Here is a 15,303-nt window from a genome sequence, read left to right as displayed (position 1 = left end):
GATGTGCCAGGAGCCAACTTATTTCCAGAAAGTTTGGTCTGGCTACTGTCTGGAGAATAGGTTGATGTGGGTGGGAGTAAAAGCAGAGAGCCAGTCAGGAAGCTACTGTGCAGACCAGGTGAGGGACCCGGGGTGGCTTATACAAGGAGAAAAGCTATGACAAGGGGAAGGGACAAGTAAAGTCAAAAGATATTTTGGTGCCAGATTTGATAGGCATTGCTGAAAGGCTGCATGGGGGAAAGGAGGAGTAAGAAAAGGGGAAGGGGGGAGGGGGAGGAGGAAGGGAAAGGGGAAGGGGGAAGGGGAAAGGGAAAGGGGAAGGGGAAGGGGGAAAGGAAAGGGGAAGGGGGAAGGGGGAAAGGGGAAGGGGGAAGGAGGAAAGGGGAAAGGGGAAAGGGGAAAGGGGAAAGGGGAAAGGGGAAAGGGGAAGGGGGAAGGGGAAGGGGAAGGGGAAAGGGGAAGGGGAAGGGGGAAGGGCGAAGGGGGAAGGGGGAAGGGAAGGAGGAAGAAGGGGGAAGGAGGAAGAAGGGGAAAGGGGAAGGGGAAGGGGGGAAAGGGGAAGGGGAAGGGGGAAGGGGAAGGGGGAAGGGGAAGGGGGAAGGGGGAAGGGGAAGGGTGGAAAGAGGAAGGGGGAAGGGGAAAGGGGGAAGGGAAGGAGGAAGGAGGAAGGGGAAAGGGGAAGGGGAAGGGGGAAGGGGAAGGGGGAAGGGAAAGGGGAAGGGGAAAGGGGGAAGGGAAGGAGGAAGGAGGAAGGGGAAAGGGGAAGGGGAAGGGGGAAGGTGAAGGGGAAGGGGGAAGGGGGAAGGGGAAGGGGGAAGGGGAAGGGGAAGGGGGGAATGGGGAAGGGGAAGGGGGAAGGGGGAAGGGGAAGGGGGAAGGGGAAGGGCGAAGGGGAAGGGGAAAGGGGAAGGGGGAAGGGGAAGGGGAAGGGGGGAATGGGGAAGGGGAAGGGGGAAGGGGGAAGGGGGAAGGGGGAAGGGGAAGGGGAAGGGGAAGGGGAGGGGGAAGGGGGAGGGGGGAGGGGAAGGGGAAGGGGAAGGGGAAGGGGAAGGGGAAGGGGAAGGGGAAGGGGGAAGGGGGAAGGGGGAAGCGGGAGGGAGGAGGAGTTCTCAGAAACACAACTATCCGCCTCCAGCTTGAATAACGCTTGGAAAGGAGGACCATATATTGAGCTGAGTATCTCCAACACTAGCTGTTGTCACTGTGTGGATATTTTTGAAGCAAGATTTTTACTTCTGAGTATCAAATCAGGGCCAACTAGGAAAAAAGAAATGATTTCAATTTTGAAAACTCCACAGAAATCCTTGGCCACATCTGGCTGTGAACTTGTGTCATAAGACCATGTAAAACAAAACTGCACCAACCTTCCTAAAACAAATGATTTCCATATTACTGACAGGCCAGAGAAAGTGGGAAGATGCAATGGATTTTATAAATGGAAATGGGGAAAAGAGTCAGCTCATTAGTATTTCACAGAATGATTTCAAAACGGAGGTACTTATAAAGTGAGCTGAAAATATTTGCTCGGAAGAGCAAATGAATACAGACAGCACTTAGCTTAAATGATGAAAAGAATTCATGTGGCTTAAAAATGACAAATCAATCCATTTTTAAGGCAAAATTATTTACAGTTCATGTATCTGCCAAGACTAAAGGCCGCTGCAGAGATTTACACGGACAACAGGGAAAAACTACAAGTGCTGGTGAGGTATCGGGCCAATGCCATTAAAGGTTGCGTGAAAATCAGTCTCAAACGCAAGCCAAAGCAGAGGATGGTCCTTCTTTTTGTCTCTTTCTTTTATCATTTATGGGTCTAAGTCAAATGATTTCTTCCAAAAGGCAAGAAAGAGGAGTTAATGGAGAAGAAAAGGAAAGTTCTGATTGGATATGAAAATGAATTTCACTTCATAGTGAATGTTTTTTTTTTTTTTTGGTACGCGGGCCTCTCACTGTTGTGGCCTCTCCAGTTGCGGAGCACGCGCAGGCTCAGCGGCCATGGCTCACGGGCCCAGCCGCTCCGCGGCATGTGGGATCTTCCCAGACCGGGGCACGAACCCGTGTCCCCTGCATCGGCAGGCGGACTCTCAACCACTGCGCCACCAGGGAAGCCCCCATAGTGAATGTTTTAATGGACTCTAATACAACAGAAAATTCTATTTTTTAAGGCTCCAAAGGGCCGAGGGTATGAGCTGCTGTGAGCAGCGAGAGGCAAGGAGACTTACTTAAGTAACTCTAGGCCTTCTCCCATCTACTACTTTCACTGCTTCTCCTTGTAGCTTGGAGCTTTGGTGGGTTGTGCTATGCCCTGGATCTGGGACTAGTGGCATTGGGGTGCTAAGGCCACCAGGAGAGTTTGAGAAAGAGGCAGCATTCAGGATGATTCAGGCCGGGGTCACTTACTGTGCACGTTGTCTAAGATCTCTCCCTCGTATTTCTTAATGACTAGCTGTCAGCTATGTCCTTAGCATCCCTTCCACGGGAAAGGGACAGAGGACCATGGAACAGAAACCTGTCACTGTTGCTACCTTTCAGCTTGCTGCATTTGCTGAGGACACTTCCTTGCCCATCACTTGGTGTCCTCTATATGAAAACTTTATGTGAGAACTCTTTTTTTTTTTAAAGTGTTTATTTATTTGGCTGCATCGGGTCTTAGTTGTGGCATACAGGCTGTTCATTGCGGCACGCGGGCTTCTCTCTAGTTGTAGCGTACGGGTTCTTTCTTCTCTAGTTGTGGCACACAGGCTCCAGAGTGCATAGGCTCTGCAGTTTGGAGCACGCGGGCTCTCTAGTTGAGGTGCGTGAGCTCAGTAGTTGTGGCTCACGGGCCCAGCCGCCCCGCGGCATGTGGGATCTGAGTTCCCCAACCAGGGATCAAACCTGGGTCCCCTGCACTGGAAGGCGGGTTCTTTACCACTGGACCACCAGGGAAGTCCCTGTGAGAACTTTTTTAGGAACTAGGAAAACACTGTCTCCTTAGTGAACACGTTATGCTTTTTTTTTTGATCTGAAAATAAAAGCTAAGTAAATAATGTGGTTACCTATGCTGCGTAGGCTGCTGGGGAACTTGGAAGAATTCCATAGCTCTATCACAGTATCTAACTCAATTTTTTTATAGCTTTTTATGTCTTTGGATGACTACTTCACTTAAGTTATTATCATTAAGAGCTGAATGAGTTTTATTATGTGAGTACTTGTTTTATGTTATATTTCTGCTTTGTTACCTTTTGAAAGTATATGCTCATCATACTTTAGGCCTCATGAGGAGGGTCTGTACCGATCTGCCTATTTATCTTTCCCCAGTTGTATGAGGACATGAATGTTTTCTGTTTTAGTTCCTGTTGGATACTAGCGCTGGGTCTGGCATGCAGGAGATACCCAATAAATATCTGTTGATGGAACAAATGCATAAAAAAATTTTAGTGATTTGTGACAATGAATCCTTTTTTTGAAAGGAGCAATCAATAAATCATTTATAAGCTCCAAGAAGAAGGGCACCATCTTATTTATTATATCATTTCCAATGGCTCACACCAAACCTGACACTTAGTAGTTTTTCAACACCAACTTGCTGAATGGAAGGATGAATGGATGAGTGGATAAAAGAGAAATGCACGGATCGATGAATGGATATATGGTGGATGGACAGATGGATAAATGGACAAATGGACAGAGGAAAGAAGGGAGCAAAGGAAGCAATAGTTGGGAAATGAACTAGTGAGAAAACCTGGGTGAATACTGACTTAGAATTCAGGGTTTGGCGGGATATTTAGAGCTTTCAATGCTCACACGCAAAATCCTCGCGTGTGATTTCGACCAAGAGTCTCCGTTAAACACGTTTCCAGTCAGGATGATTAAAGTGGACCACCGAACCATTTTCCCAGTGAGGCCTAAAACCTGACAGCAAATATGTCTTATTTTTGTCTCTGCCATTTGGCAGAAAAATCCCTGATGCTATGGATGTCCAGGTATTAAATTAGTTAAATTTTATTAAGACACTGCCGTTGTCCCCCTTGAGTATTTAAACCATAAATTTAACATGTACACTAAATCTAGCAGGTGAAATGGCTGCTTGAGAGTAAGTTATAGAGGCTATTCAGGAGGAGAAACGAGATCAAAAAGAGAAGTCCTGTTCTAATAAAAGCCCAACTACTTAATTATTCAAAACCTTTATAGGAAAAAAAAGATATGAGGGCAAAGGAAGCTGTCAGTCACGTGAGCAAGCCAACAATTGCAGGAGTCTCTAAGAATAAAGAACAGACCTGGTCCTGGGTTCAAACGGTATATCTCAGAGCTAATGGTAACTCTCAGCGTATCACAACCCAGGCACAATCGGTGTGCATTTCATTCCGTAGCCCACCTGGCCCTGCCTGTCATCATAGGAGTGACTTTCCGGAACCACGTCATCCAGCTTCCCCATGGATTCCCTCCGACCCTACCAGAACAATCCCATCATCATCTGTCTCTCTAGCAGGACCTCATCAAATTTCAAACTGGGAAAGGGAAACAGCTTTCAACCCACCTGTGCAGAACTCCCACTGATCACAGATGTTCGCAAGGGTCCACTGGCAACAGCAGAAGACCTTGGCTGATATCCCCCTACTTTTGTACAGCAGCTGCCAGAGTGTGCCAGCAGTGCTGTGAAAGCCATCATCCCTGTCCTGGCAGAGAAACCAGAGAAGGACAAGCCCCAAGCTGGGGGATGGTTCTTTTCTAACCCAGCAACACACCAGTCTCTTAGCTTGTGGTAATTAAGAGCCAGCAGACTGTGGGCAATGCAATTAAGAGTGCTTTTTTTCCTAGGAATGCAGCCTGAGTAATTGGTTTGCAGCTTGTTCATGACATGACTTCCTCCAAAATAAACAGTCATGGGGAATTCTCTTAACTGACTTGGTGAATGCAAGCTCTGTACCTGTTTGATACCCTTTGAGTTCAATGGGGAATTCCAACACACTCTGGGGGAGAAGAGATGCAAATGACTCTACAAAAATCTTTTTGCACAGCAAGTTGAAATGGGATGCAAAATGAAACAGAACACCTTGCTACCCGATGTCATGCTGCGTGTGCCAAACTGTCCCCCCCCTCAGTATACGCTTCTGGTCAAGACTCCATGCCATGTGGAGGGTGTAAAATAAGTCCATGCCTCAGGTAGCATGCTTGGGGCTGTGGGAGAGAAAAGGATGACTGTTGCTAACTCAAGCTCATGTGACACATCTCTCAGATATGCTTCTATTTTTCTGAAGGCTGAATAGGTTTCTGACTGTGATCCTGGGAGGGGGAGACACACACAGACAGACAGACAGACACACACACACACACAGGCTTTGGCATCTCTGTGGTTCCAATGTAGACACCTACCAGCACTTCTCAGCCTGGACATTAACACAAAATGACAAGGGAAGCAGCCCTGAAGTCACGTGTTCCCATCACCATGGCACCATGCCACGGCAATCAATTACTGCAGGTTTTTCTCTTTGGAGAACTTAGGAGTAGGGTTTACGAATGCAGGAAGCTCCCTCTCTCATCTCCTGAATAAACTTCCGCCTCTTGCTGCCAGGCTTCGAGACAGGTGGAAAGAATTCGGCTGCAGCACCGGAAGCTGCAAAGTTTTGAAGTTCTCCGTTCCCGGAGGGCAGAGGTTGTCAGTTCCTCCTCCCCCCAATACTCTAAGCCACAAGGAAGTGCACCCCTCTTTATCTTACTGTTAATGATTTTGGATGCTTCTTTCACCACATCAATTTCACAGCATCAGGGTTCCAGATTTTGAGGATTTAAGTAGCATTTTAATTTGTTGTCAGTGCTCAGGGAGCAAAGGCTCACCACCACCAAGCGAAACGCTAGAGCCTCAAAGCTATTAGAGAACATGTGGACTAGGTAATGCATCTTCAGGGAAACCAGATTAGAAAGGACAGCATAACATTGTTTTTTTTTTTTTTTTTTTTTTTTTTAAAGACTCCTATACCTGTAGCACAATACCACTAAAGCTGGCAAAACAACAAAGGACATTTCCACAACCAGGGAATGTCTTATTCTCAGGGCTGGGGCATTTTCCATGTGAGCGTGGGCATATATACAGGACTGAGCAATTCTACCATAAACCTACAGGCTTTAAAATCCTTAAATAATCCATCATCCAGTGCAAAAGAAAGCCGAGGGAGGGAATCTACCCATGCGAATGGATTGAAACACCAGCTGAGAGCAATGCTACTCAGGAAGCAGGTAGAGTTTTTTGGTTTTTCCTTCCCTCAAAAGAAACAGTAGCGTTTGTATCAAATTAAAACATCTAAGAAACTCATCCACTGGGATGAGAGTTGTGATGCATTTATACAGAGAAGATTCCAAACATGCATTCTTTATCCAGGCTCCCGCAGCCTGCCTACAAATCACTAGACAGTTAAAGACAAACCCCGATACCTTCTATACCAAACGGATCCCCAGAACTTAATAAAACGAGTCCTGGTTTTTGTCTCCTCCACCCACTCTAAAACACATTTAAGTCCAGCCAGATAGCGTCCCCTCCCACCACCAGCCCCCCCACCCCACCCCAAAACGAGCACCAAGTAACTGACAAGTCCTTACCGACTTTGGGCTCTTCTTGGGAACTGGCAGCCCTGGAAAAAATGCAACAAGGAGGGAAGCGGGGAAGAAATCATTAGCATATAAATGTTACCTTTTTCTTAAAGAACAATCCCCAGGTGTTTCATGGCAACCTAGCCATCTGCAGAGTTATGTCAGATTTCTCCCCAGCATCGGAGTTACCAGGCTGTTCATATCGAATCAAAGCAGAGGGAGGAGGAGAGGGAGAGGCAGGAGATCTATCTGCATTAGCTATGCTGACTGGTACTGCAGCAGCCTGGAGGCTGGGAAAAGAAATTCACAGACCTCAGCGGCCTGGGAAATTGAACACTTGGACAGAATCTCAAATGCTCTTCTGGATTAAGAGCGACTTAATTTACAATTAAGTCCAGGATATTTCCTTTCCTGTCCACTTGTCAACTGAAGTGGACCAATCAGGACAGAGGAAGGGGGTGTATATTTAGTTTCAGAGGAGTAAATGGTTAAAATTAAATTTTTTTTTTGTCTTTCTTTTTTTTCTTCCTTTTTTTCCCCTCTGCCTTTTAGGAGAGGAAATGCCTTCTTTACTTGAATGAGCTGAACACCAAAGCAAAAACGGATGCTCTTTTGCCAGAACAGGACACAAATCCAAGCTGGTTTAGGACACCCTCTGGATCGTCAGCACACCCCTTCACACATCATTCATCCGAGCAAACTCCTATTCCGTTTGCTGGGACTAGCCCCTCGAAAGCAGGCTGCTGGGGAATGAAAAGAGAAATTTCATGGAGCAGAGAGAAAATAATGCAGGAAGAGAAAGGCAGAGGAGAAAAAGGGGCTCACAGAACCTTGCTGGCTCTTCCAAAACCCTGTCTTTAGTGGCAGGGTGAGAGCTGAAAGGGGCCGCTGATCTCACTTCTGGGAAAGTCAGAAGCCCTTAGGGGCAGACTTATAGAAAATCTGTCACCAAGGGAGTGTGGCAAAGGAGGGCTGGAAAGGAAAATAAAAACATTTATCAGTGTTTTGAAAGTAATCATTTCTGCAAGCAGTTCTCTCATTTTGTTTTTTAATTTTTGGTTTGAACCAAGGTTAGAATACAAAATGCAGATTCCACCCATGTTAGGCACAATGCAGGACCTGACATATTGGGATCTGATGATTCTGCACCGGAAAGGTCAACCTTTTTTAGAACATGATCCCTAGGCAGTGTAACGATTTCAACTCTCCTGGAAGTGACTTGTCAAACGAGGAGCCGAGCTAAGTTCAGCGCAAGTAACAGGAGGCCGCGGGAGTGGGTGAGTAGTAGGAAGCCGCCCAGAGGAGCGCTGCTAATGGGCCCCCTGCACGAGAGGCGTGACAGGGACTGCTCATCCCCACAGGCAGTGGTGGCACTCTTCTGGCACGGCTCGTCACATCACCAAAAGGAGGTCACCACGGCCTGGCACAGGGGCTCTGGGACTTCAGAAGGCACATGGAGGACGTGGCAGCTTCTTATCAATGCAGAATCCCAGGACCCACCCTCAGGGGCCAAGGGATCCGCAGTATGAGCAAACATCCCAAAAGATTCTGACAAAGAAGGTTGGAGGGCCCCATTTAAGGAAACCATAGTACAGGAGAACGAGGATTATTACTCTTTCAAGTCCGGCAAACTCGGATAGGCCACCTTCAGCGAGCTGCTTTAAAGTTCTCTGCGCCTCAGTTTTTCAATTTGTGAAGTGGAGAGAATAGGACTCATTGTACTCGTTGTGATAATTAAATAGACAAAATGTTTAAAAGCCTCATACTTGGCACAGAGCAGGCCCTCAAGTGTCAACCCCTTTTACTTTCCTTTGCTAATTTACACCATTCGGGGGGAAAAAAAGTGGTTACGGTTATCTTACTCTAATTAGGAAAACTCATTTGCCTAGCATGCTGAAATGCAAAAAATACGTAGGGGAAATATTTTGCCTATGGATGAGAATAACTGTCTTGAGCAATTTAGATATCATTTTTCTTAAAAATAATTATTAGGTGCCTTAATTTGTTCATTAATGTGATTCCCTTAAGGAATTCTATCAAGTTATATTAGTTTGGGTCACTGGGTACCCTTCGAAATGGTCAAATATCACATCCTTAAATACAGATTTTTCCCTAATTCAGACTGATGTTCTTAGCTCATTGGAATAAGCAACACTTCACTGGAGTGAGCTTTTACTAGACTTGATATCACCCAAGATCCCAATGACCCTCTACAGAACTTTGTAAAGAATCTCCAACTAGTTAGGAGAAGTCGGGGAAAATGACTTCGATCCACACTCTGCTCATCATTTCTAAAACTCTGACCATCTTAAATTCTCAACCTGTTAAGATTTTCATGTATAAAATAAACAGCACCGTGGATTCTCTATCAGCGAGAAGCATTCGCACACACATCCAAAGGTTATGCAGGTACAAGGATGCTCAGTGCAGCACGGTTGGTATAAAGGGAACCTGGAAATGACTGGAAGTTCTAGATAAACTCAGGGACACCCAACCTATGAAGCCGTCCGCAGAGGTTAAAAGGTACGAGCTAACTCTATGGGTAACAGCATGGATGGTCTCCAAACTATAACGCTGAATGAGAACAGCATGAGGTAGAAGGGCAGCCATAGGAGACAGGTGTTAAACATATTCAGACACACACCCTCTCCTTGACTGTCACACATGAAAACTGGTAACTGAAGTACTGTATTTCCGGTGGGGAAAGAAGGGGCAGGGACCAGATGGACTAATTTAAGCAGACTTCAGCCTTAATCTAGAATTTTTTTCAACAACACCAAATTCACATCTTGCTGAGGCAATAAAGTATTAATTTAAAAGTAAACATTAATTAATTCAGAGCTATTCAGATAGACTGAAAACAGCTGGGAAGACCTGATGGGAAGCACTAAAAGAGATCACTGGAAGAATTCTCCAAGAACAAGAGATCCTGGTATGTGGCCCTTGTCTAGCTGGAGGTGACTGCGGCCATCCCACACTGGATGGATGACAGAAAGCAGCACGATCCCACACTTGATGGCGCGTCAGTGGTTTTCCTTAGGGCAAAGGCACACTTTGTGCTCCCAGTGGAAGCGGGAAGCTTACTTGTAGGAATCGTGTCACATATTACATAGGAGGCATATGGACAGAAACAGCACCTGTCCTAAGAGGCTCGTCTGCTCCCTTCGGGGAGAGGAAGGGGACTTTTGAGAAGAGGCAGCAGAAAGAATCCACGGACAGCACCATCTGCTCTTAGAGCCTGGGAGGTGGCAAATGCTACTTCAAAGGGATCCCAGAAAATTTCACGGGAAAGTGTACCTTCAAAGTGGGAGTCTAAGTGTGATCTACAGAAGTGAGAAAAGCTTGGGACCTGAATTTCTCAAGTTCCCAGTGAAAAAGGTGTCCCTTTGGAGAAAACAAATGGCAAATTCTTTGCTAGTGACTGAGATCTGACCAATCAACATGAGGAGGAGGAAGAAATCTCTTTCCCTTAAATATCAAGGCCATAAACTACACTACTGAACATGTTCTCATATAACTAAATGGCAAATGTTATTCTTGGTGGAATTTTAAAAAGGTTGTACACAAAAGTTTATATGAAAAAAGTAAAAAATGTAACAGAATACATAAGCATTTGGAAACAAAGAACAGAAGGTTATACACTTAAACTGTATGTTCTTGGGCTCATGAGATCATGAATGGCTTTATTACCTATTTTAGAATCTTCTACAACAAGAAAAGCTTTATTTACTTATGAACATATACATACCCACAGATACCACAATAAACAAAAGTCTATACTGCCTCTGCAAGACAAATGCAGCAAATTTCAGAACATTTTATCGCATTTTTCAATCTCTAGAGCCATCAGCGACCTCTATATCCTCCAAGACTTGCTTACTTTTTCCCAAAATGAATATACACATAATGAGTTTCTTTAAGCATCCTATTGAAATTGACTTGTGTCTGTCCTAGTGACTAAATGGAAACAGGGAAGACATCGGAGAGCTCAGCTGGACTATCAGGAAGCCAAAAAGAAGCCAATCACTGCCATTTTGGCACCGAGATGAACAAACCTGAGATGCTGGGAAAGAGACTGGACTTCCCTGGACCTCATTTCCTCTAGGTTTAAAGGAAGTGAGAATGTCAACCAACCTCACTATCTGAAAGAAGCAAGAAAAATCGTGCAAAGGGCTTGGAAAGGGTGAATGCTAAAGTCATTGTCAAATGCAAAGTGGATCTTCAAATAACAAAACTGGACTGTGTCATCAATTTACTTTGACTTCATTGTGATATTCATCCCCTTTGTACTTGGTTTCTAGATTTGAGCATTTTAATGAAAACATTTGGTTTCCTCCTCAGCATTCTGACAAACACTATGTCACTAATCCACATGTCATCAAACACATGGGATTCTTTAGAGGGTTGCGTAGCAAAAGGCTGCATTAACAACTGTCCTGGTGCTGAATACGGTAATGCCATGTGTAAGAAGCAAGGAACTTATATATATTTAGAAAGAGAGAGAGTTAGTTCATGGAACCCATGGAAAGCCACAGAAAGAAGACTGAGAACTTGGCCAGGGGCTAGTCTTAGATTCCAAAGAGGCTAAGACTACTTCTGAGCACATTTTCATTTCAGACCCCACTAGCCTTCTCTCTTATTCTAAAACCTATCAACACGTAATCCTACATGTAGGACTCAAAGATTACAGCTGACTTTAACTCACTAAACTTATCATTAGGAGTTTGTATTAAGAGAACAAGCAGAGAGTCTCACAGTGATTTACATAAAAAAGATGTTGAACACAGTGTTATTTAAAGAAGATAGAAAATGGAAACAATCTGAATTTCCAAGAACAAAGGAATGAGCAAACATATTGTTATATCAACAAGATGAAAATTTATGAATTCATTAAAAATGAATGGATTGTAAAAGTGAAGACTGCTTAGTGACGTGGGAAAATGGTAATGACATAAGATATGAAAAGCAGATTTAAAACTGCCAGAGGATATAAATTCATTGTTAAAAAACAGATATATGTATATATCACACATATATCATACACTCAAAGACTAGAGCAAGATGTATTAAAATGTTGCTTCAGAATGCTAGCATGAATAGATCATTCATATTCTTATTACTGGTATTTTCCAAGACTTTAATACAACAGAGCTGTAAGCATAAACAGCTAATTGTTACTGAATGTTGCAGCCATACTGTGTGTGCTTGGATAATGGGATATACCTGTCAGCTTTAGTGCAGTGCTAGATTAAAAAATAACTGGAGGGCTTCCCTGGTGGCGCAGTGGTTGAGAGTCCGCCTGCCGATGCAGGGGACACGGGTTCGTGCCCCGGTCCGGGAAGATCCCACATGCCACGGAGCAGCTAGGCCCATGAGCCATGGCTGCTGAGCCTGCGCGTCCGGAGCCTGTGCTCCGCAACGGGAGAGGCCACAACAGTGAGAGGCCTGCGTACGGCAAAAAAAAAAAAAAAAAAAAAAAAAAAAAAACGGAATATTTTCTAGCTCTCTCTTGGCTCAGTGACTGCCATTTCTACTCAAGTGTCTGTGCTACTTACTAAATTATTGGGCCATGGCCTTGACTGAAAATGGGATAAAAAGCTGTTAGAGCCTCTCTGAAGCAAAGCTTCACAGAAGCACACAATTTTGCATACAAATTCAAGGAGCCTCTGAAACCTTGACCAGGGACCCTGAGAAACCCATCCTCAGGTTAAATCATCTCCTCCAAGCACATGGCTATGGTGTTAGAATTCCTAGGGTGAGGTTCACTTTAGCTGAGTTTGTGCCTCTAAGAAGAACAGTGTATGTAAAATACTTCATCTGCAAATAGAGGGGACAATGTGAAGGATCAAGCAGAAAGGGAAAAGTTCCATTGCTTGCTTCTCCTTCTTCTTTCTTGGGAAGATCTAAAGGGCACAGCTAAATAAAATTTGAGGAGAGATACTGCATTAAAGAACACACCAGAACGCTAATATTTACCAGCAAAAATGCTGCTGCATGAAAAAATTATGAACCTAGTAGGTAATGATGATGGATCAAAATACTAAGAGATCAGCGAGGTACAGAAGGGAAGGGGTGCAGGAAAAACAGAGTGAGAAAACCTGTGATTTTCCCGGCAATGCAGAATTGATGATTATTTGACTGCAAACCAGTGGCTCTAAACAATTAACATGAATGGTCAGTAACCTTTCTAAAAAAAGCCATCTGCACCATTCTCTGCCAATCAGTATTTTGTTTGTTTTGTTTAATACAGAATACATAAACCATGAAAAAAATTTAAACTGCCCTTGCCTTACTGGTGAAATGCTAATAAGGACAGTTCAGAAAACTGAAAAAGGTAGGTACAGTCAGCCCTAATTTTTTCCACTGAGGGCAGGAAGGGAATTGGGAGAAATGCATTCACGCACTTAGGCAAACTGGGCTAAGGGCCTACTATGTGCCAAGAGCTGGCATGAGATAAAGCACTGAACTAAACCTCCAATGTCCTGTTTTCACAGTGCTCACATTCTGTGGGGAAACAGAGAAGAAACAACTTCGCAAATAATTTCAGAGTGGGGCTTCCCTGGTGGCGCAGTGGTTAGGAGTCCACCTGCCGATGCAGGGGACACGGGTTCGTGCCCTGGTCCGGGAAGATCCCACATGCCGCGGAGCGGCTGGGCCCGTGAGCCATGGCCACTGAGCCTGCGCGTCCGGAGCCTGTGCTCCACAACGGGAGAGGCCACAGCAGTGAGAGGCCCACACACTGCAAAAAAAAAAAAATTTCAGAGTGATAACTTCAGTGATGAAAATGAAGCAGGATAATGGAACAGTAGCCTGGGATGCATGGCTAGTTTATACTCGGTGGCCAAGCATGTCTTTCTTGAAGACAGAGTATTTGAGCTAAGACTTGAATCATGAGAAGGGACCATCCATGTACCTATTCATCCATGCAAGATTGATTGAGCTCTGCCATATGCCTAGTGAAGCGTGACTCAAGAGATAAAGGTAAATCAGACATGGCCCTGACCTGGACGACTTCACAGTCTGTCTTAAAAGAGAAAGGAGCAACGCAACACTTATAATGCAGTGTGGTCAGTGCTAAGTGCTGTGATAAGAGGGAGCACCACTGCTCTTGGGAGCATGAGAAACGAAAGCTAATCCATTGTGAAGCAGGGGGCAGAGAGGACAATGGACACTGAGGGAGGGCCAGCATTTAAACACGGGGTCAAGGGCTTGGGAGCAACATGCAATAATTGATGCTAGATTGAATAATGATGATGACCTATTTTTTAAGGGTTTTTTTCTCCCCCTAAACTAATTAGTGTGCCAGCATAAACTCAAGGCCAAGTTTAAAACCAGAGTACATTTCCACTGAAGGACCTTACAAACACGATATATCACAAAACTGAATCCATAAAACCAAATAAAAAATGGTTCTAATTTAGACGTCTCATTTTTTTTCTCCTTCCTCTAGCCAAATACCATCATCAACCCTGCAGCATAATTTTTTAATGCAAATATGATACCAATTGCCAAGAACGAGAGCATCAGACTCAATGTCTCCAAACAGATGAAGACGTTCTTTCCTTTGGGGGACCTCATAATGGTCATTATGAAATATTACGGCCATCATATTTTAAAAAGACAGTTGGACTTCCGACGTATGGACTAAGTAGCTCCCAATGCTGTGTCAGGTGGCATTTTGTTAAGAAGATTAAGAACATAGTTGTACAGCTTTACAGCTATGGAGAAGTCTGCTTCAATTACACAGTACACACAGCCTAATAAAGATGTCCTGAAGAGAAATAAATGGCTTGCAAAGCTGCTGATTGCTAATGGTTTACAGAGCCTTTCACTTCAAAGTCATAAGCCTTGAATTGGCACAGGTGAGGAGAGACAGGAGTCATTAATACTTTGGGCTGCTCCAAAACCTAGGTGAGATGGATGAATTGCCCTCATGCAATTCCTAAAAGATAAATGGTCACTTCAGAAAGGGTACCATTGAAATAACATGGATAGTCCTACTGTTGGCTTTTGAAAACCTGAAAAACACCTTGAAGGGTCACCAACTCAGCTTCTCCTCTCATTTGTTAAAAAATAAGTAAATAAAAACAGGGTCTTCACAGACATAGAGAATGGACTTGAGGACACGGGGAGGGGGAAGGGTAAGCTGGGACGAAATGAGAGAGTAGCACTGACATATATACACTACCAAATGTAAAATAGATAGCTAGTGGGAAGCAGGCACATAGCACAGGGAGATCAGCGCGGTGCTTTGTGACCACCTAGAGGGGTGGGATAGGGAGGGCGGGAGGGAGACACAAGAGGGAGGGGATATGCGGATACATGTATACATACAGCTGATGCACTTTGTTATACAGCAGAAACTAACACAACATTGTAAAGCAATTATACTCCAGTAAAGATGTTAAATAAAAAAAATAAGTAAAAAAAACTTAAAGGGGGTCTTCAAAAGCAAGGGCTGAGTGCAAAAATAACAAGAACTGAGAGCTTGCCTTTGACATACATTTATTCTTCATAACTGCTAAGTACCAATAGCATCCCTATTATTACAGATGAGAAAATTGATACACTGGTGGTTAAATAACACGGCTAAGGTCACGCAGTTAGGTGAGCAGCTGCCTGAAGACTTGGTCTAATGCCAAGTTTGAGCTTTTAAACACTGAACTGTACAGTCTCATTCAAAGGTGTTTCATCTATTTTGGATCATAGCCCATTATGAAGGGATTAAAATGACAG

The 15,303-nt window shown here is 44.4% G+C and overlaps 1 protein-coding gene across 3 annotated transcripts in view; it reads right to left on the bottom strand.

Annotated features, from left to right (window-relative positions):
• Positions 1-15,303, bottom strand: part of MAGI1 (membrane associated guanylate kinase, WW and PDZ domain containing 1) — a 617,596-nt gene that overhangs the window by 37,947 nt on the left and 564,346 nt on the right. For all 3 annotated transcript variants that reach the window (XM_065886130.1, XM_065886131.1, XM_065886132.1), the window contains exon 13: positions 6,577-6,608. In XM_065886130.1, coding sequence (XP_065742202.1) covers positions 6,577-6,608 — 32 coding nt within the window. The remainder of the gene's footprint in view (positions 1-6,576; positions 6,609-15,303) is intronic.

Source organism: Phocoena phocoena, chromosome 10, assembly GCF_963924675.1.
Source record: "Phocoena phocoena chromosome 10, mPhoPho1.1, whole genome shotgun sequence".
Classification (NCBI taxonomy): domain Eukaryota; kingdom Metazoa; phylum Chordata; class Mammalia; order Artiodactyla; family Phocoenidae; genus Phocoena; species Phocoena phocoena.
The sequence above is the reverse complement of the archived record's forward strand: the minus strand, read 5'-3'. Positions and strand labels throughout refer to the sequence as shown.